Source organism: Tyto alba, unplaced genomic scaffold (genome assembly GCF_018691265.1).
Source record: "Tyto alba isolate M040663 unplaced genomic scaffold, T.alba_DEE_v4.0 Super-Scaffold_42, whole genome shotgun sequence".
Lineage (NCBI taxonomy): Eukaryota > Metazoa > Chordata > Aves > Strigiformes > Tytonidae > Tyto > Tyto alba.
Window position 1 is genome coordinate 38,155,968 of NW_024881318.1, and position 23,752 is coordinate 38,179,719.

Sequence of the window (23,752 nt, forward strand, 5' to 3'; positions counted from 1 at the left end):
GAGAAGGTGAGTTCCAGTGGTGCTTCCGAGTGCAGAAAAATAAAGACAGTTATTTTCAGTGCCAGGACCAGTGGACTTCAACAGTTTTAACTAGTTAGGAAGACAATCCATGGTGGGTATGTTACAGAACTGTTCTTGGCTCCCAGCTATGTAATAGGAAAATGCTCTGTGCCATTAAACTGCTGTAATTTGTTGCAGAAACATGCCTGCTACATATGATAAAGGATAAACAGCACGACTGTATGCAGCAGGACAGCAGTATAGGACATTTTGACTTTATGGTGTGAGACACTGCCTTTTTACCTTGTGAAGCTCATCTCCCTGTTGAATAAGAGAAGAGCTAACATCTATATTCACATTAGTACACTGCATGCAAAAAAAAAAAATATGTGGTGATACTCCATCCAGTATAGGTCTTACTGTTTTTTTGATTAAAAAGCCTTCAATTAGTATTCTTGGTGTGTGCTTCTGATCTATTCAGTACAGAAACTAGCACACTTGATAACAGTCTATTGTTATGTTCCTCATAGAGGATTTATTGTATCTTTTGATGGTCACGATCTTTGCTGTCTTATTGTTCAAACCTAATATAAACACTGAGTATTACCATTTACTAAAACTCATCTCACCTGAGAGATGACACTCTGAAATGCATTTCACTAATTGTCATTCTTAAAAATCTGAGTTCTACAAAAATAACATTTCTGCCAAAACCACCATAGTGCAATTCTGTATAGAAATGCAGTAACTTCAAAAACTCATAAATAACAGTGGGGTTTTTTCTCTATTTCCTTTCAGTTTTTGTATAGTGTAAGTATAAAATCTGCCCTCTCTCGTTACCTTTTTTACAGAAGACTCATTTCTAAAAAGTACATTTTCCAAACAATACTACAATGACCAGATCAGTGCCATCAAGGATGAAAGATAAACAAGTTAAGCCAAATTCAGTTCTGATCAAGCTCCCCTCATGCAATGAGTAACAGGAGAAACCTTCCGTAATACTGATGTAGAAGTTTGTCCTGGGTTTGAGTGAGTGGTAGGTTTTTTTTGGTACCAGGGAAGGGAGTTACAGGGGTGGCCCACTGTGAGAAGTTTCTGAAAGCTCCCCCAGCTCCAAGTCAGCTCCACCTCTGCACCAAGGCTGAGCCAATCAGCTGTACCACTGCAATAGCGTATTTAAGAAGAGACCTGGTGAGGAAGAGTTGCTGCAGCTGCATAAACACCAAGGTCAGTGGAGGAACGGAGGAAGAGAGGAGGGGGGAGGTGTGCCAGAGCAGAGACCCCCCTGTATCCTGTGGCGAGACAGCAGGGTGGCCCCCCCTGCCACCCATGAAGATCTACGGTGGAGCAGACACTGAGTTATGGCCTGTGAGGGGCCTTGTATGACCAATTAAGGTGGCTGTACCCAAAGGAGGCTGGGACTGTGTGGGAGGAAGCAGCCCCCACTGTTGTAGTTCAGTGCTGGGAGGATTGCAGCATGTGGGGGTGTCCCACACTGGTGCAGCTCAGGAAGGGCTGCAGCCCGTGAGAGGGACTCACGGTGGAGAAAGTTTGTGGAGGACTGTCTCCTGTGAGAGGGGGACCAGGCTGGAGCAGGGAGAAGAAGGTCCAGAAGTTCCACCCCCACCAAAGACAGAAGAAGTGGCAGCACTGACTACACACACACACACACACCCCATTCCCTGCCCCTGCACCACTGGGGGAGGAGGCAGAGTTATCAGGAGCAGAGCTGAGCACGGGAAGAAGGGAGAGGTGGGGGGAAGGTGTTCTCAAGCTGTGGCAATGCTTCTCACTGTCCTACTCTGTTAAGTAAGTGGTGGTGTTATTAGTGTCTGTAATAAATCTGCATTCTTTTTTGATTCCCCTAAGGAGTCTGCCTTTTGCCCATGACCATAGTAGGTGATTTTCCCCTCCCTGCCCTATCTTGAATCCCAAGCCTGCCTTATTTTTTCCTTCTCATCGCTGGGGGGGAAGGGGAAGTGAGCAGCTGCGTGGTGCTCAGTTGCCTTCTGAGCTCAAACCACGACAAAGTTATTCCGTCCTAGTCCTTATATATCTTCCACTCTATTCCCATGTTTTCCCTTCAAGAGTTGAGTTACAAGTATAGCTTTCAACCATGGTAAGACTTAAAATGGATTAAAAAAAAAAAAAAGTTGTTTAAACCTACTGAAAAAATATTTTCAGTTTGCACTAACATGTACTGTAAAGGGCTTGTTCTCACATTACTTAAAAGATTACCAGTGACGTCTGGCTTTACAAATCTTTAACCAGCCTTTCTATGTCTTCTGATTTAATTGTACTTTTATGAATAGAGCACCTGTTTATGTTCTGCTGCATATTGACTAGTGCCAAAACATAAAATTACTTCCTGGTATCACTAAATTTCTAGTTTTTTCACTGAGACAGCCTTGATTTTGAGCAACTTATAAAACAGCAGTAAGGGTCCAATCAGTGAAGGAAATTATTTGTATTACTGTACTTTTATTTCTGGATCTTTAAAAAGAGAAATTATATAGCAATAGATTTACTAGCGGTGGGACAGGTTCAACATCAGGAGCTACTGTAGGAGAAAGGCTGGAAGCTTCAGCCTGGTGTACAAAATACTAGCAGAGAGACATAGTTTGACTTCAATGTATGCAATGTAATGTTCTGGATGCTCCTACAGGTTTTCTTGACTTCTGAAACTCCTACAATTAAAGAGTAAATAATTTCATTGTACAGCTTCATTTTAGTCTGTAACAACTGACTTGCTAAGGATCAGCTCTTGCTGCTCTCTGCAATATCTAATTTCTACAGGAAGCTCTTTAATTTCAGCAGGAATCCTAGTGGCATACAGCTACTATTCATGGTCAGAACAGGTAGTGAAAAATTAGTCTTACACTGTTTATAGTGACATATAGTCAGCAGACTTGCAGTTTGTTTTCTTATTGCATGCATTTTGCAGCCAATATCTTAAAAATAGTACCAGAAACAGGTTTCCACTGAATCAGAATTTTTTAAAGGCAGTTAAGGGTGAATAACATGAGCCAAGGAGTGACACAGAAGATTTCAGTGATTAAGTCATTTGAAACAGCTGAACCACGGTCTGTCCAGAGAATATGGCTATTTTGGTTACTGCACGATTGCCTCCAGCCTTGTTGCATACCCATGATTTGTTTTGATTTTTTTCCTGAAAGTTGCAATGATGTTGTAACTGGGACAGGAAACAAACATGTTGCAAAAAGATCCCCTGACTCCATTGAATGTTTTAGCACAATAAGGAACTAAGAAGCTGCCTGTGTCATTTTCTAAAACAAGTAAGATTTTCAATATTCTCAAGTTAATAACCAGAAATAAAATATCCTTCAATGCTGCAGTAAGTTGAAGAAGTAAACATCTGGTTTAATGGACTCTGGAATGCATGTACTGGAATCCAAGAAGTGAGTTGCCCCAAAACCTAGCAAGAAACAGAAAGGGTAACTAACACAAATGGACACTGACTTCCAGAGGGTCTCAGGTTATATACAAACTACAGCCAAGATTTAAAAACAGTTGGGGGAGATGCTTTTTAACAGCTATAGGACAAACAGGTACCAAAAAGGAATTTTCTGGTGCCAAAGCAGGTTTCTGGAATTCTGTTAACATAGGAGTTTTCAGTAAATTCTTGTTCTGTGCAAGCTTTGAAGCAAAAAACATTGCACTCATTGTTAAACACAATGGAATCAGAAGCAAACATGACATCAGAAGTGATCACAGCATCACTTATTTACACAGTAGGTTCATAAAAAAGGATAGCCAATGCTAACAAAATTTCAGAAGTAATCCTAAACCAGTAGATAGTAGCAACTACCCACACCAAATTTCAAACTAGCATGTAGGGCCAAAAACTCTTGCTCTTGAAAAAAGGGACTGTACAACTTATGCAGGTTTCTGATTGTCAAGATAGCACAGCTGTGCACTGCCCCCAGAATGCCCCACCTGGCTCAGGGCTGACAGGCTGATGAGGAAGAGCATCACCTCTCAATCACTAGCATTACTAATTCATAGAGCATTTGGGAAAAGGAGAACTCCACAGAAAATCAAGCCCTGACCAAACCCAACCCTGTTTTATATGAAGATCACTATCTGTGATGGCATGGCTGCAGGCATATGGAAAACAGCAAGCATTTCAGAATATCCACTCCCATGCTGAAAAAGTGAGGTGAATATATGTTTGTTTAAATATGATTCTGGCTGAATCCCCAAACTGCTACTATGCCATCATTGCAGCCATAAGAAAAGCTGCTTATAATGATGAGGCCAGAGAATATCTCTTCTGTTCCTATTAACTAGGGGGCTAATTCCCCACCCACAAGAGGGTAACTTGCAATACAGTAAAATAATGAAACCATCTGTGTTCTGAGTCATGCAAAACTCAAACACATTTGCTTATTGCACTTCCAGAAGAGAGCAAAGTTTGATACCACATTACTCTTCAGGAGTTATTTCTGAAACTACACACTCTAAAACTCAAAACTTAAATACTTCTAGCTAAAATAGTCATATATAGACAAATTTATTACACATTTCTTACGGCTTGATCAAAAAATAATGTTCTCCTTATGGCTGTTAGCCCATATGAAAGTGCAAAAAAGCCTCTGGGGCTCTACAGCTGCAAGAGGAATTTGCATATTGAGAGATAGGTGAGGCTGGTTGCAAGCTTTTTGGTAACACCTACTTTAATTAGGAAAAAAAAAAAAAGAATAGATAGTGATTTCACTTAGGTCTTCTTTGGAAATGGTTCCCAGAATAAAATTTCTGGTGAAGATAGAAGGCGAAAACCAATTCCAGAGCAGTGAGGCTGGGTCTGGGGATTCACATACCTATGCCTCATTCAGATTAAGGATCTTATCACTAGATGAATTCCCTGACAACATATCATGGGTTACTGTGGAAGAAAGACAAAAGGAAACAGTGGGGAGGAATGAAAGGTGTAGAGACGGTTTCTCAATCTCTCTGCTAAAAGTGTGTCACTCTATATAAATAATGTAATATTTATCAGAACACAGGCTCAAACCTGAGTCATCTGCATTCCCTATTCAGCCCTGACTGACATTATAGCGTCTGAAAAATTTTTATGAAAATATACCTTGGACCAGCTAAAGTGGAGTAAATTCTAACATGAAAAAAAAACTAGCAGGTCTTACTTGCTAGGAAACATAGCTCTAATAACCTCTGAACTGAACTGCTTGGATAAAAGCAAAAACCTGAACACACTTGTGTTGCCTCACCAGTGAGGTTCATAACTGTCTGTGTCAGGATGGTTAGGTTTCCTTTGCACCTCCTGAAAAGTTATCTTTTGTATTCTCCAATGCTGGACAAGAATAGCTCTGAAACACTGAAGGGATCTATACAAGAAAAGACTATTCTAACTCCTTCGAGAAGTCAAAAGATGAAGGACATGAAGCACCAGTAGGAACTGGTATCCACTCCCTCAGGTTTACAGTTCTCTTGATTTCTCAAATTATAATCAACTATCTATACTATCTTATTGTCATATTAAGATAACATTTTACTCTATCAGTATTGCTATTTCTTACTCTTATTTTAGTAGCTTAAGAAGACTGTGTTCAAAGATTTGAGCAACATGGCAACAACTGGATACAACAATGTTAATATTGGTGTATAAATAAATCAAGTCTGCCAAGCAGCAATTTCACACCAATGGCAGGTAGAAAGTAACCTTATTAATGTCAAACAGTTGTAGCCAGCAGAAAGTAAGTAAGGGAACGAAATAAAAGCAGAACAAAACCCAGAGAAGGAGAACTGGCTAGTAAGGATTGTATCACTGGAGACCAAATTGTTATGGCTGGTGTCAGTATCATTAGCTTACTATTAGTTCTAGCTAATAGTAATTTTTACATACCATCATAACTTTCTTACGCCTAACAGATGAACTTACTGAAAGATCACTCCCTCTGTCTTCAGTATATATCCTCCCACACCTTTGCAGGTATTTCAAAACACACATTAAAGAAGGCTATTTTTTTAGATTTTCTCAAGCTGTACAAAAGACCTATGGGACTTGCAGGGAGCAAATAATATAGCATTACACCAAAATTGACACACTAGGTCTCCTTCAACAGCCTGCCTTCAGCAGTAGCCCTGAGTAGATGCCTAGTAGAATAGTAAGACACGTGGCAGGCCTAAAGTACTTCGGTTTGGTTTTTATTGACTGATAGTGTCCAAGGATCCAAGTATTTTCAGTTTTAAAACTTAATCCAAGTGTGCCTCTATCTGTTTAGTCACCCTCAATAGATCCATGGACATGTCCATTCCTTCCTTGAAACTTTTAATAGTTAGCACTGTGCTAGCATCATGTACACTTTTAAATTCCAGTAACTTAATGGCTGATGCAGACAACAGGAGTGTTCAAACTCTTCTCTTCTTCCAGTTCAGTTTAGTTCAGCTCATCTATCTGTCTGTAACCTACTTAATCCCTGTCAAGAGGTGGCTTTTAAGACCCATCACTCAGAAAAGCAAGTTTCATTCTTTAGAAATAAAACAGATGAAAGTCATTGAAAAATAAAACTTAAAGGAGGATATCCCTGGATCTTGCTACAAAAGCTACATACCACTTTCACCATAAGCTACACCATCTTAATACTATATTATGCTATCAAAGTATTCAGTGTATTTTTAGGAACGTATTGTAAAGAATTCCAGCAAGTGTTCTTAATGTTCTTTTGTTTGGCAAGTGACATTACCCTCCCTCCATGGTTAAGACGGCAAATTACCAGACACCCTAAAGAATGCAACAGTCTAGCCAAACCTAGAAAAAAACACTTTTAACACCAGCAGCCTCGCCAGCTACCACTCAGTTTCCAATCTCCTCGTTCTTGGCAATGTCTTTGTGAAGGTAGTGGCATCCAAAAGCTAACAGCACCTATCCCTTGCCAACGCCCTGGCTCCTTGACATACAGGGCATCAGACCAAAACATGATAGAAGAACAAACCCTCTTGGCACTGCCAGTCCACATGCTCCTGGCCTGGGACCGAAAACAAACCTCAGAGTGGATATCCTCTGGGGCTCTGACAGGAGTGACTGGCCTGGTTCTAATAATAAGACTCAGGTGAAGCTTAATAAGAAAGAACAGGACAGCAGTTCTTTTCCCAGACAAGTTGAACAGAGTGCAACTCTCTCATTCTTCTGCACAGCCCCAGATGTCTTGTATTCTACAGTCCCACAAACCTCAACCCTTTCTCCCTGACAGTTTAACCCCAAGACAGTATCACACAGGGAAGCTGAATGATGCTAGAAGTTCATGTATCCTCAAATAGACAGATGACATTCAATTATGTCTCTGTCTCTGCTTAAATTAAGGGTTTCAAGGGAAACAAGGCACAGCTTCCATTTTCTGTCCCCACTTGGCAGCAGATAAAGGAATAATACTGCCAACAGTGACTCCAAAGCGTGAGAAAGTGTTATACTCAAATTTCAAGCAGAATGTTTCATGACAAAACCAGCAACAGATTTCTCTGCCCTCTATCTGCCTCTGCCTTCTGGGACATGGGAGTTTGTCAAACACTAGGATATCTGGTCTTGTCCCACACAGCTACCAAAAGAATATAGCTCATCTGGTGCCCTCCCCAAGGTGCTGTTGCTGGCAGCAAGACTACTCCTTGATGGAGTAGCCTGGGGTTGAGACTGAGGGCTGGTGAGACTGGGCTTACTAGAGGATGTGATGTTCACTAGTGAAATATGTACTTCTAGCTTACTCTTCCAAATGCTAAATGGTACTTTAAAAACAGAATTGTAAAACAGGTTGAAGGTGAGTTTCCAGACCCTGTCTTCAGTCTCCCAAACCTAGAGGCTACAAAGGATCCTTCAAAATGACCAGGTGTCATGCATTCAGGATTTCTTGCACTCACAAACAGAGATATTCTAAAACAAACATAAAAGCTCTACAGCTAAATGCTCCAAGTTCTACAATATTGTCATTATCTGTGAGGAAATATTTCAGGCTTGTTTTAGGTGTAAATTTGATGTTTGGGGTTTCTAAATCACTATCCTACATAATTTATGTCACATATTTAATAAAGAAATAAAAGCCTAATCATAACATCCCACACAGTTTGGAGAGAAACATCATGGAAGTCTCCAGTCAAAAGTGATTTCAAGCCTGCATCACTCCTTGCAAAAAAAATCACATTAAAAAAAATCACCTGAAAAAGTGCTTACCACATTATTTGACTTGTTCTGCCCTCATATCTCTAAAATATATCTCCAAACTTCCAGTATATGTTTCTGGTTTTGACATTACAGGAATATGGCTTTTGCTATAATGACCTGTGATGTTTCTCTCACTTTTGAGTATTCATATGCAACACATGTGACATATTCCACCACATGTAGAGAATACTTTGATCATACAGAATCACAGGATGGTTCGAGTTGGAAGGTACCTTAATGATCATCCAGTTCCAACCCCCTGCCACAGGCAGGGACACCTTCCACTAGACCAGGTTGCTCAAAGCCCCATCCAACCTGGCCTTGAACCCTCCCAGGGAGGGGGCAGCCACAGGTTCTCTGGGCAACCTGTGCCAGTGCCTTACCACCCTCACAGTAAAAGAATTTATTCCTAACATCTAATCTAAATCTACCCTCTTTCAGTTTAAAACTGTTACTCCTCATCCTATCACTACAAACAATGATAAAGAGTCCAAAACTGTACAGCCACAATTCAGGCTGTTTTCCCTAATGTTTGGACAGATCCAGAAAATATTCATGTATGTGTAACAGCCCAGCATCACACAATTATTTCTTGGTTAGACTGTGGTTCATTCTGCATTTGGATAAAACAGCAAACTGAGTTAGCTGCATCTTATTTCAGAAAGACACTTCTTCTGAGAGCCAAAACGAGAAGATACAGAATGTTAGTGGTGGTAGAAGTCACTCCTTCCTCATTAAGAAGTAACAGTATGTCTTTCACACTAGTTTGTCTTACCCCAATATAATTCATGAAACAACAAAGTTTTAGACGATTTCCTATCACAGTCCAATTGTTTAGAAGGATAACTCCATGAAAATACAAAGAACCTTTTGTCTGAACAGTCTGGAATGGCAAAGTCTAGGCTTGATTTTCTCTTGAATTTTTATTTTTAGAGAATCCTGAAAGGACTGTTTACACTGACATTTCAAAAAATATTCCAAATGTCACTAGCATGATCCATTAACTACATGTTCAAAAACTTCTCTGAGCTGATATGAAAAATATAAAAAATGAACATATTTGCATTTTATAATGCATATATAAAATAAAAGAAGCTGGTAGCTCAGGTTACAGACTTCAGAAGTAGGTCAGTTGTGTTTTGTCTGTGATAAAAGAATAATTGTAGCATTTGAAGACTTTTACAAAAGTAAGTTACTTGGGATCTTGTCTCCTTACTCTTCTGACCATCCTCACTTACAAAATTCTAAAAATATGAACTGAAAGAAAAACTCCTTAGTTTAAATGAATGTTCATGAAACTACAATTGACACATTACCAGGTTAAAAGAACTAAAATAATCACAGCTTGTCCTGATTATATGTACTTACCAGTGCAAAATAGGTTGCTGACCAATTATGCTTTCTTTAACTATTAACAGTAGTATCTTTGTTCTCAAACAATGTTAGATGCACATGTTCTGGAACTTATATTTACCTGGTGGACTCTTGGCAGGATCATTGTGGCTTGGACTTCCTGGTTGTCCAGAATCTATAAAGAAATTAAATAAATGTTTTACTAATATGTTTTGAAAGTATCTCACAATCTTTTAATACCCTCCTTCAGTATTAAACGAATACTTAACTTTGCTCTTTAAAGGTAATTTTCCTGACTTTCTACATGAAGTTACTATTGAACAAACACACTATATGTAACCCATTTTATGCAGAAGCAGAAACATTATGAAAGATGCAATGATCCTAATAAAAGGACTTCATAGATCACTGAATAAGGACAAGAGAGTCATTCAGGTAAAAACTCAACACATCTACAAGGGTATCTTTTCATTCCCTGTCCCTCCATCTCCCAAATACAATATTGCATAATCAGCAAAGCAGAAGTAGTTTCTTCTCAGGCAATGACCAGAAAGACATACTGGACCAAGCAACTAATGGTGTTTACAGTTATGAGTGCTGTTTCTTTATCCTTTCCTTAAAGCACAAAGGCATACACTGCTTCCAGTCTCAGGACTGCACTGAAGATATGACGGTCCATTTTAATACAATATAGGCTTTGTTTTCCTTGTCTGTGAGAATTGCTGTTGTGAAATGAAGATTATGTAACATAAAAACTAACAAAACCCAAACCCTGTAGACTTCAAAGAGTGTTCTTTTCATGATACATGCACCTAATGAATCTAGAGTATGCAATTTCATGTTAATACACTAAATAATTATATCCCTATTCATAAAAGAAGATGCTTTTAAAACTATCTGCTTTTTGCTGTATTCCCATAGTAACAATATAACAAAACCCTTCTCCACTGCAAGAAATTGTTATTAACAAAGTAAAACATGACAGACACTCTTGTATGCAAAGAGAATAAAAAATTAAATGAAGCACAATCATTTGTTCTTATAGGTTTAGGTATCTAAAGATATAGGTATCTAAAACAGAGCGGTGCTACTATCTGAATAAAAAATATCAATTTTTTAAAATGTAGCAGTGCTTGTTGGTAGCATAGAACCACCAAAATATTGCATCACAGCACTACAGAAATTGCTGTTGGCAAATGGACCCCAGAAGGAAGTCAGACTTCTTGAATGCATTGCTGCTTTACAGTGTCCAAATCAAAGAAAAAAAAGACAGAAAAGGAGAAGACTACAAATCAGCAAATACTTCCTTCAATCCCCATCACTTCTTCGTAAAGCCAATGTAGCCCTAAACCTAGAATGAAAGATTCCCTCTACCTCCTACAAGAAGGTCACTGAAATCTGTTACCACCAGTTATGTAGCTCAAGCAAACATAGCTTGACACACACGACTCTCAAGTGGTTTAAGATAACACGAGCTTGATGCTACAGAAGACATTATCTGAGATGGAAAGTCATTTCACAGTTCAAGTTCTACTGAATTCATCTGAATTACGATTGTCACAGAAGACAAGCCTATGGAGACCTACCAAAGTACTGGAAGACCGATGTACATGTGAAACCCGGTTCAAATAGTATTAAAAACGCAACTAAATTTTCCAATACTGAATGAAATCACTCTTGTACACGTTGGATAGTTAATTTCACATGAAATTTCTTCTGTCTTCTTCAGCTCTGGGCAGGAAGAATGAAGGGCAGATCTGGATTCTGCACATCCCATGGTTTGGGCACTTGGCTATTCTTAATGAGCCCCACTGTAGGGCATAATATGTAGCCATTCAGTATGCCTGTTTCTTTTCATGACAAGATACAGTGCATTCCTTTAAAAAATCAAATCAAGTTAATCTGAAAACTCAATCAGCTACAAGAAATGCTAAAAATATGCTTCTCTGCATATGGACCTTTATATGGACAACCGTCCTTCTTCCTGTGTTGCAATGGGAAGGTTCACCCTGCAGGGGGTGAACTTTAATATTCTTCTAATAGGCATTCTCTGCTTCTGCAAACCATATGTATTATTATTTAAATTAAGATTATCAGAGAGAACTGATTTTACACAGCAATGGTCTGCATGTAGAACTACTGCAGATGTGTGTCTAAATTAAGTGTCAATTTGGTAGCAGATGCACTCAATAAAACTTGGACAGTGCAGCTTGAGGAACGCAGAGGTATAAACTGGATTAATGAGACCTGGCAGAAGATAGTCTTTGAAGTTTTCTACTGTTAAAATTCACTAAAATATGCACAAAGAATATATTTTTAGCTCTTGCAAGCAATTTGCCTTTACTGCTACTTTCTCACTGTCAACACAACTACTTTATGGATCCAGGATTTAAAGATCGATGGAAGTTTCAACATTTTTTTTTCATATTATAATAAGATAACCTTAACAAATAATTTTCCAGCTATAGGGATAAGCAGTTAGCTAGATATTATAATTTGACAGTCAAACTTAACTTTGCTTTATGTTAACTACTTATCAGTCATGATTTTTACAGATTGATTCTCACAGTGTTTTGAGCAGTACATGCTACTAACATACTCACCAGCAGGGTCTCAAAGATCTTGAGAAAGCAATGAATTATTGTAAGCTGATTATGAGGAGCAACTTTTCTAACCCTTCACTTAAAGCAGTTGAGGAAGCCAAGAAGTCTATTCTGCATGAGAGTATCAACCTATGTAACTCTGCACTTAATGTGCACAGAAATATCTCATTCTCAGAATGAAAGACACAGACCTGAGATGGCCTGTGACAATCCTATTCTCTTACCAGTGTCAGTAACTATAAAGCACTCTCCTGACTTGACTGAGTGCAAATAGCATTGCAAAGTACAAGAGAACCATTATCTTTATACAAATAAACTATATGAATAACTTAATTTATAAGCAGAACACTGAATGAAAGGAGACATTGGAGCAATGCTCTCCTGAAAGAGGGAGTAAGAGACACTTTTAGAAAGCCACAGAAACTAAGGAAGCAAAAGACACATTAAGGCACTTTTAGTCTTTCTTTGTCCTCATCTGCACAAGATCATTAATTAAAAAGATGAGACCTGGATTTAAAACTTACAGGCTTTTCTTCCAGTGTGATGGAGAAAGACATAAACCAGACTCATTGTATGTCTAGCTGACTTTGCACTGAATTTTCCCATCAAATAATTCTGTGAATTTAAAAAAAAAAAAAAAAATGCTTCCTAAGCTAATAGTTGTAAGCAACGCTATACAACTAGTAATAAATAAACTCCATAATGTAAATGTGCTGAAACTGGAACTTTCAACATTGTCATTTAGGTAGCTCCCAACTGTAAGTTTCCTTAGTTTATTATTCTTCTTTGTGTTCTTTTTGTTTGTTTAAAAAACTTTCTTCTCAAATTTTACTGTCAATGTGCTTTTCCTGAAAAAATTCTTGCTCACAGATCTTAGAATTACTTTTCCTTATTTGCTACAGAGTAAAGCTCACCTACACATACCATTTCCACAGGATGGCTTTCATATGCACCTCGTAACTACAGTGAGTGTACCTTCTGCTCTGCTTTTCTTGGTGCTGACTGCTCTAACAGTCAGTAGCTGATGCATTGATAGGTTATTGCCCTATACTGTACAAGGAATTTTGCTTTTAAGGCTCTCTGCATTAGCATAATGTTGAAGGCCTTGAAAACAAATAGAGGCAGAATCTGTAAAAAGAAAAAGTACCTTCCTGAGCCATGTCTTAGAAATAAGCAGATTCTCTACAGGTGTCATACTAATCAAATAAATTTCCTCAGTGGTTTCAATGAACACATTTCACTTTTCATTTGCCATAGGCTAGGAGACAGCCTTTGCACTCAGTTAATCTCAGTTGACAGACACTAATTTAATCATTCACCAGCATGTAAATATACCATTGTTCTTTGATAGTCCATGATTTTGGTACAGGGGAGGATAAAGGACCAGAGAAACGTGGCACCATGTATCAGTTTGATGTTGTTCAAGCCTTCACATACCTATACAGCATCTAACTTGATGAATGACAGTCAGTACCATGAACAAGAATCACAACCACCTCTCAGACTGTCATCCCTTAGGATTACTTTGACACCTGACATCACAAACTTGAGGCAAATGGTTATACCCCTGAAAATCACAGACTCACAGGACACCCCATTCTGGTGGAGACATGGGGAGGTCTTCAGTTCCAGCCCCTGCCCAGCGAAGTCTCACCCATGGGATCAAACTCGACTGCTCAGGGCTTTACAAAGTCAGGGCATGAAACACCTCAAGGATGGAGACAGCTCAACCTCTTTGGGCCCCAGATCCACTTCTGGGCTGTCTTCATGGTGAAAAGACTTCCCAAATCAACTCCCCATCTTTCAAAGACTTTCAGAACATCATTATGGTAGAAAAGCATTCATGGAAACAAAAAAACAAGATATCTCCCTCTCCTCCAAAGTGAATAATGTGATCAAAAAAATCTATAAAGCAAATAAATAATTTCATATGTGTACTTTAAATCATTACCATTAATTATTTTCCTAATTTTACTACACACTTACCTTCTACTATCTACATTATTTTACCTTGGCATAGTAACTGACTGGATTGATAAAGTTCCCAAATGCTTTTCTTGATTTCATTGTGCAAAAGCAATGTCCTTCATTGTATATTATTTCTGTATCTGATGACACTGAATTATTGTAAAATTTTATGAGCATTATTCGCACCAACTCTAGTGATACAACAGTTTGTTTATGGTTTAAGCAAGCTAAAGGTGTTTTATCGTATTAAGTATCTGTTGAAATGATGCTATAAATACGGACATGGCATTGGTGCAAGTGTCACCCTTGTTTTCTTAAGTATGTTAACTTGAGGGGGGATTTATTTTTCACATTTTCATAGACCGCTACACTTAATGGAAATAGTTCCCCTGAAAATTCTGGCTCCCTGGATTTGTCTGATAAAATGCTCACCCCCACCACTTTCTTTGTTAGAGCACAAGTCCTATGAGAAGCAGCTGAGGGAAACAGAGTTGTTTAGTCTGAAGAAAATGAGGATGAGGGGAGACTTTATCACTCTCTACAAATACCTGAAAGTAGGTTGTAGTGAGGTGGGTGTCAGTCTCCTCTCCCAAGTAACAAGTGATAGGATGAGAGGAAATGGTCTCAAGTTGCACCACGGGAGGCTTAGATTGGATATTAGGAAAAATTTCTGCACCAAAAGGGTTGTCAAACTTCGGAACAGGCTTCCCAGGGAAGGCGTTGAGTCACCATTCCTGGAAGTATTTAAAAGATGTGTAGATGTGGCACTTAGGGACATGGTTTAGTGGTGGATTTGGCAGTTCTGGGTTTACAGTTGGACTCAATCATCATAAGGGTCTTTTCCAACCTAAATGATTCTGTGATTCTATACCCCTGAAGATACATGGTATGAACCACAGTTCACACAAGGAGGAAGCAGCATCTCAAAAAACAAGTAGTGTTTCACTATGAAAGACATGTTTGCAGGATGAAGCCTCACATCTTTCCCAACATTATATACTCTGTTAGTAATATGCATTCGTGACACCCAAACTGAAACCCTCCACAAGACAGAGGGAGTGCCTTCTTTGTAAAATGTCATTATGCTACCCTTATTCTGCAAGGATTTCCTCTGTGTTCACCAAGACTGCAATCTGGTACAACGCTATTGCACTGGATAAAGTATACAAGGCTCTAGCCCTACAAGTTTCTAATGTGCTTGGTATTCATACAGATGGTGATAAATAAGCAGGGTAGAGAACTGAAGTTAGACATTTAAGTGCAAGTCATGGGGCAGTGGCACTGGCTCCAGACAACATTGCACTGGCAAATCCAGTTGGCCATGCAAGAAAGGATGGCTTGTTGCTCACCTATGGCATCCTCCAGTTTTCTGAAGGTGTATCCCTAGCTATGATCTGTTTGCAGACTAGGTTTCTACAAATTTAAGTAAGAGTATCAAAGAAATCTATGTGCAAAGGCTGTTATGCTGACACAGAAATAACAGTCCCAAGTTGCTATTGATATGAGGTGTATTCAAACCTCAAGAAAGCCTCAGTTCTTCAATGCCATTTTGGCATAAAATCCCCACTGCTTTTTGCTCCCTTTATTATTTTTCACACAGGAGGCATGGAAGAAACCTCTTTGAAGACCAGACTACCAGCAGGAGCTACTCTGAAGGCTGTATGTGCTGATCCTGTGAAGGCAGGCTTCATCAGCGCCCACGTGCCACACCAGGAGCCATGAGGCACTGTAACAGTGACCTACACTCTTCACCTTGAAAGGGTGCTGCCATCTAACCTTCACCTACCTGAAAAAAGCAGTGAGGAACAGAGCTGACTGCTGGCCCCAGAAAGCTAAGGTATCTATCTGTGTTGCCCGTCATCTCAGGCAGGTACCCAGGTTTTAGCCCACAGAAGTCCGCCATTTCACAAATATCTTTAGGGCTCAGGCATGGAGGTGCTTCCAGTAGGAGACAGCCAGCCCAGCAGGCAGAAGCTGGACTCTGTTTTCATTTTGGTTTGAATCTGTTTGCTTTGGATTGGGGACACCGCAAGAGCTACTCAGTCATCGGTCGTCCCCTTTCACCACGCACCCCCACACCCTTCCACAACAGATGAGTCCTCCCACAGCTGGCATGGCTGGAAGAAACCCCATGCCTTTCAATGGAGAGCCCACCCATCCCCATGGGACATGTGTCCCAGCCCCCCATGGTGGGGATCTGAAGCTGGGGCAGCATCACCATATCCGGGCTGGTCAGGACAATCCCACCACCCAGGAACCCACCGCGCAGGCTGGCAGCAAGGCGGGCATAATGGTTCAGGGCATCAGGGCTGCACAGGTCACAGCAGGCTGCCCACTTCACCTCCCCTTTTATCAGCAGCTCAGATCTGCTGCTGCCAAGTCACCCAACCAGCCATTGTTGAGACTGTTAACTTTTCTTCAGAGTGTTTTAATTAGGTAAATAAAAAATGGTAATTAAATCAACATTACGTAATGTGTCTCTGATTTGTAATCTCATTTAAATTAATTAACTGACTCAGCCCTTGTTTAGTTTTTAAACTGTCCTAGTTAAGAAGTGGAGCTCTGGGAGTAAATCCAGTTTTTATATAGTTGAAAGAAATTCAAGGACCTAGAAGCACTTACCAGAACCAAAATAGCAATAAGCATAGTCAGCTTTTCAGCTTTATGCCCCATGCACAGATTTATCTTTTTAATTTAAATTCCCTTATTTGTTTATGTAAAATAAATCACAACACTTATTTATTCAAAATATTTCTTATACAATTTATGAAAACCATAAGTTGCTCATTTTGAAAACTGAACAACTTTCCCCAGCTGTGTTATAAGTTGTGCATGGAATATATACATATTATACATATGTATGCACACACACGTGCGTGCGCACTCACACACACACACACACACACACACACACACACACATTTTTAACTTAAGGAAAGGGTTATATTTTTTCATGGCCTGAAACAAATGTTTCCCATACTTCCTAATATTAACTGAGCTCTTTTTTGACATGTACATTAAGAAGAGATTTACATGGGTATCTTGCCACATGTGGATAAATGTGAAAGAATGAAGTTTCTTTCCAAAACTTGCTGGATTCAGTAGGAAAGGATGAGATATGAATGTTTAATTTTATCCATCTGGAAGTTACTGTGGATGCTAGCTATAGTCAGAAACATTCAGAAGTCTTTCTTGAAAACCAGGAAACCTTTTACATTAAGGTATGTATCATAAAGGGCTTTTATTATGGATTCTTCAGAAAATGAAAAGGTAGAACACAGTGAAAGACCTCCTTGAGTGCTTAGAGAAGAAATAATATGATAGATTATATGAATGAAAAAGTTTATATTTGCATGTAAACAATAAGAATTTGCTTGCATATACCTTCAGCCAATTAATAAACTGGCTGCTTCATTATGTTGTGAAAGACAAAGGTTGACCCTCACCTTCATGCAATGTATATTACTAAGAACTTCTGCACAGATCCTGGTTTCATAGAAGTCAACATGGATTTTATGACTGAATCCCATGCAGTCAGGATTTCATTTTCTCTTGCACTTTAAGGCAGTAAAGCAAAAATAGTTCAGGGAGATAGATGTGGTTTAACCCCAGCCAGCAACTAAGCACCATGCAGCTGCTCGCTCACTCCTTCTCCTTCCTACTGGGATGGGGAGGAGAATTGAAAAAACAAGTAAAACTCATGGGTTGAGGTAAGACTAGTTTAATAACTAAAATAAAATATTATAATAAAAATAATAATTATTATTATCATCATCATTGTTTTGTTATTGTTGTTGTAATAATTGTAGTAATTGTAGTGACAAGGAAAATAACAAAAAGAGAGAGAAATAAAACCCAAGAAAAGACAAGCGATGCACAATACAATTGCTCACCACCCGCTGACCAATGCCTCAGTAGCAACCCACCCTCCCAGCCAACTCCCCCAGTTCATATACTGGTCCTATGGTATGGAGTATCTCTTGGGCTAGTTTAGGTCAGCTGTCCTGGCCAGGCTCCCTCCCAGCTTCTTGTGCACCTGCAAGCTGGGTCATCTCCACCACACTGCAGAGAGGCCATGCACAAACCCTGCACCTCTGCCTGCAGGTTGTGCCTCTGCATTTTGTCCCTGAATGCAGCAGAGCACAGGAAACTGAAAAATCCTTGACTTACAATAAGCGCCACTTAGCAACAAGTAAAACACCAGTATGTTACCAACATTATGCTTACACTAAATTGCTCCAGTGAGCTTCGGATGTGGTAGCTCATGGTAAATTACAGTTTTAAACTAAAAGAGAAAGCACAGTTCAACAAATACTGTAGGGTAGGACTGCATTTTTTCTTCAAAGTGCATTGCATCCTCCACTAAAACATACAGTAATAAAAGCTAGATTCTTCAACCTTTCAGAAAGTTACAATCATATCCTACTTTATGAGTCTAAAACATCACCTGACAAAGAACCCAAAAAAGTAGTTTACAATTATTAGTAGAGGTTCACGAGGCCTCTCTATTATTTTGTAGACAGAGATCTCCTAAAATGCTAAGTATGCCACCACACTATATGCTAATTGGGGGAAATTAACAGCAATTAAACTAAAATACTGGATTTTTACATATCATGGAAACTTCAAAATTAGACTAGAGCACTGCAGTCTCTAGCATTCCTTCAAGCCAGCTAAAACCGGCATGAGGTAATACCTCCTCCAGTAAGCATAACTGTGTTTAGGAACCCAAAACAAAATTATTTTCTCCAAAACAGGAGGGAAAAGGCTTAATGATTTGACAACCTGAGCATCACTGTAGTGTTTCTAAATACTGTAATATTCACCGAAGGATCTTCCAATTTTGATCTATGATCCACAATGCTGCCACAGCTACGTTTTTATTTCAATTAATTTCAGCTTTATGACTGGTGGTAAAACTCAACCTTTAGCATAAAGAATATGGAATACACCAAGAAAAGGCCCCAAAAGAGTGATGGTTTGGGTTTGGTTGGTTGGTTTGGTTTTTTTTTTTTAAAACTGCTGCCCAGACATTGGTGAGTATTATCCTGAGATTGACAGTTGCTGCTATGTGCAATTTTTAAACACTGGGATATGAATTCACCTCTAACAGAGATGGAGTATAAGGAATGTCATAGTTCTATGTATCCTAAAGTAAAATATTTTTTTTATCATAGACCATGTTTATGAGAGCTATGTCTCAAACGGCAGTATATAATTTGTAATTATGTTACCATATTCTTTATAAAGTGGATTTAATTCCATCTGCCATAATTGAAAAAATTCACAGACAAAATATGCACCACTTTGCCTGTCCATATTCCCACACACATACTTTTAAAACAAACAAATAGTGACAAAATAAAGATTAAAACTATCAGTGGGCACTACATAGGTAATGTATAAGAACTGTCTGAGAAAAATCACCCTGCCTTTTCATACCAGTGGTTCATAAACTTGAATGGAATTGCATGTGTGTTCACAGCCACATGCTGTGAAAATGTTTATTTTTCAGTATATGTAAACTGGTAATAAATAAACAATGAGAAGAGATAATGTATAGAGTACTGAAGCAACAGCGATGAAAAAAAATTCTGATCAATGCATTGATTTTATGTATACTTTGACCTTTTACAGTAGATAAAAATCAGAAGTACATAGTTATATGATGTGCCACAAGAGAGTTTAAAATATAGAACTGACTAACCCATGGAAATGTATGACTTACCCAGTTTGGGTTTTGGGCAGGGATGTTCTGTAAAAAATGCAAGGAATGTTTCTTAAAACACATGAACAAGAAAGAAATTAAAAAAAAAAAAAGTATCCTGGTTTAAAACTTGTCTATCAAATTTTAAACAAAGCAATTTTAAAGAACATTTTTCCCACAGACTCCGTAACTCCCTCTTAGTAATAATACTGTTGTTGCAGTCATATTGGACAAAAGCTGTAAGAAAAATATTAAATCCTATCTGACCATGTTCATTTGTGCCTTCTCAACATAATTCTGTCATTTTGTGGCTAATATCACATGGGAGCATCTGTTTTGTGATTCTGTAACTTCCACTGTATATTACATGTCAGCATGTCCCTCACTTCTGCTATTTATAATGTATGAGCATCACCTCTGTATGTGAAATTCCCTGATACAGGTACAATACCAACTGCAGTTATGCAACCAAGATTTTAAAATATGCTTGCTGGTTCACTATACAGCAGAGGCTGCTTTTGCTCTTTGTATTTCAATTTATTTACCAAAGCTGGCACACATTCTTGTAGTACTTAATATTATATTCTTGAAAAAAGGACACTACTATTTATCTAAAACACAGATTCAAATTCCAAGATTTTTATTTTCATTGCTTACTACTTTTTTTTGGTTTGCATGAGTAAAAATTAAGTGTTAATGAATAAAAAAAAAAAAAAAAAAAAAAAACAAACAAAAACCAAAACCAAAAGACCACCTAACTCAAAATTCTTACTGCACCTGGTAGCTTGCCAGTGTCTTGAACATTATTTAACCATCCAGAGTTTCTAAGCCTTAATTTCTTACCACTGTTCCACCACAGCAGGACCCTGAGAAATCTATCAAGGTGGATTTGGTCTGCAGCTATAAAAAAAGTCTTTGGAGTTAAAATACCTTGTCCAAGTTTACTGAAAATACAACAGAAACTCAGGTTTCAGTTTGTGGCAGAGAGCAAAAGGAGTTGCACCACCCAACAGCTCCAAGACATGAAGCCAGAATGAGTAATCTTAGGCATTCAACACGTCTACTTCAACTGTAGGAATTACATTATTATTAAAGGCCTTTTTTTACTTAAAAAATAACTTTCTGCTGGCTAAAGATATAAGATAACATTTAATCCAAACAGTACTTTCCATTTTAATAAGCTTGTATATTCATGTATCTCTGTGTGTGTGTGTGCTGAAATTATAAATGCATATAGCTTCAGGGTTATCTTACTTATAGACCAACATCTGGGGCTTTGTAGAGGAAAGTCTAAAGAGTTAAGCATGCTAATTCTCTTGTGCATTTCTGAAAGAACGAGAATAAATGTGAATGACAGCACCTCCACAATATCATTCCTTACAGAAATATTTCAGATTTTTTCTAAAAACTTTATAGCAAAAAATAGCGACTTAATGTTTGCCTCGTCCCTCTTCTGGGAACAATACTAATCATTTTCCCCCTTGTGCACCCACACAGCAGGTTCAAGAATCAGTTCAACATCTTCTTATGTGTATTTGAGCACTTTGACAGATCTGTACCATGTTTTTCCAGAACAAATAGGTTAAACTCACTTGACCTGGAGAAGCTAGATGAGACACAGTGCACTGCACATGAGTTCAGGTGTATGCACTGTAATTACAGAAGACCCTTTTATGACCAATTTCAAGCCAATGACAATACTTTAATGGAAACGTGCAAACAGCTCAGATTTTGCCTCCCTTCTGTCTGCCCCTCCCTGCTCTCCACAAATACACATGCACCTTGTGCACTTCTGAAAAATCATTCTTACATCTCCCTTTTAGCCCAGCCTCCTTTCACTGCAGTTACTGTCAATGCTTCAGAGCACTATAAAGTCTGTCTGTGCTGCTTGAGCAACAACATGAATTTAGAAAAGTGTGCAACACCAAGACTAGAGTTCATTCAGATCAGCCTATTTTTCAGTAGTTCAGATTTCCACACAGTAGCTAAAATTTGCATTGACATGCAAATGAGACCAATTGGCTAGTTATACAATAATCTTTATACTTATGAACAGTTATAGCAAGCAAATCTCCAAAACCCCAAAATGTTTTTGTTTTCAAGCAGTCTTCCAGGAGATGTGTACATCTGAATATCAAACAGTATTCCTTTAATGCCTACGTAAAAGTGAAACACGAACAATAGAGCCTTTTCAGGACAGTGGTATGATATCAGCAACGGCAAGAACATGAGAAAATCCAGTTCTCTCATTTAATTCACCTTGGCCTAGGGCTGTGTTTCCCCACCCATTGGGTGTGACTGACAGGCAAGCATTGCAGAGGGCCCACTAGTCACACCTTACACTTGCAGAAAAAAAATCAAGCAAACCAACACCAAAAAAAAAAAAAAAAATTTGCAGTGAACCCTGGGATGAAGCAAAGTTAAAAAGAAGCCTGTTCATCAGTGTGCCCCAACCTTTTCCCAAACCCTCTCCAACCTGAAGCTGTCACGTAACAATGTACACTTTTCACATGATGCTCTTCTGTTCACTGGCAGCAGTGCACTTCCACATGTGGGAGCAGAACAGCGGTGTGTGACCTGCTGCCCACAGCAGAGCGAGGAAACATCAGGGATGGTAAGAGAGAGCTCCACCAGCAGCAAAGAAATCACTGGAAAACAAGAATATGCCAGCACATCTTTTGGCCATTTTTTCCCAAAGTGTTTCTGGCATTAGCCTTCCTACATACACAATTGTTCAAAATTAAATTCCTGTAACAAAGTTAAAACACACTTCTTCACAAGCTAGTTTGTCTGCTAGAAGTTTAAAGCCCTGTGTCCCCTCAGGAAACACTAGCATTGCTGTATGGCCCCTTTCTTCTACTTTAATCAAATGAACAATCAAATCACTTCCATATGCATAGCTATTGATAACAGCATGATGTAAGTATTCAGGAGATGGAAGCAGTACATGAAGACAGATTGCCATGACAATAAGAATAAAACTAAAGCTTTATACAAAGTTTAGTGTACAGGTTACCACAGTTTGTTAGACAGTATGTGTATGTATATAGGAGACAGTCCAGAAAACATGAATTTAGGAAGACTGTCAAGCTTGCAAGCCTACACTGTTTCCCACACACAAGTTGGCTAAGTCACAGAAAGTTAGGGTATCTTTGCACAGCTCTCACCTATACCATTTCAAATTATTCACCACAGCCATTAAGTTCATGTTGATTACAGGCAATCACATGAGGAACTCTGAGCAAACATATATGTCAGAAACAAAATGATAGCTGCCTTCCTAAATTTATTAGCACAAGCCCGTTTTAATAACCAGCAGATGCAAAAAATGTAATCAGTATGTTTCAGCACTTAAAAAAAAAAAAAATTAGGCTGAACATACATAATAAAAATCGCATGTTCAGAAATAATATTTATTAAGCAATGAGGCATTAAAAAAAAGTGCAGTGATTATGGCGCAGAACAAGGCAAATTCTCTGGACCGTATCTTTCCAGGAGGTTAGTAGGGAAGAATCACAGTAAATTTACATATCTGAACTTAAAAATACTTTTTCTTACATTTCCATACTTTATTAAAGTGTTCTCACAGACTGTTGAAATATGTTCTCGCAACATCATTTGCAGACTTATGACCAAGACTGGAATGATTTAAATCATTAGAAAGCCAAGATAAATTCTTAGCCCAAATGACATACTCCTTTAAATTTGTAAAAATGAAGTTTGTGCCTCTTAGGAAAGACCACCTCCTTCTTACAGCCTTTGCAGAACAATTTTAACAACCTGTACATCCTAAAGACCCTTCAATCAGATGACTATCTATGTTCAGTCCCTGCTAACAACAAATTCAATGTTGATGACCTGAAAGGGACAATATTTAAAACTTAATTTTGTTCTTGTTCACACATAAGCATACCCACAGTCCTTCCTTCC

General features: G+C 38.6%; 1 protein-coding gene across 13 annotated transcripts in view; it reads right to left on the reverse strand.

Annotated features, from left to right (window-relative positions):
• The window catches only part of NFIB (nuclear factor I B), a 277,174-nt gene that overhangs the window by 64,588 nt on the left and 188,834 nt on the right, over positions 1–23,752 (reverse strand). For 12 of the 13 annotated variants that reach the window (XM_042804618.1, XM_042804615.1, XM_042804617.1 and 9 more), the window contains exon 3: positions 9,666–9,719. In XM_042804618.1, the coding sequence (XP_042660552.1) occupies positions 9,666–9,719 (54 nt within the window). Of the gene's footprint in view, positions 1–9,665; positions 9,720–19,843; positions 19,865–23,752 lie in introns of those variants that run through there. The other variant, XM_033004198.2, reaches the window with a different exon arrangement.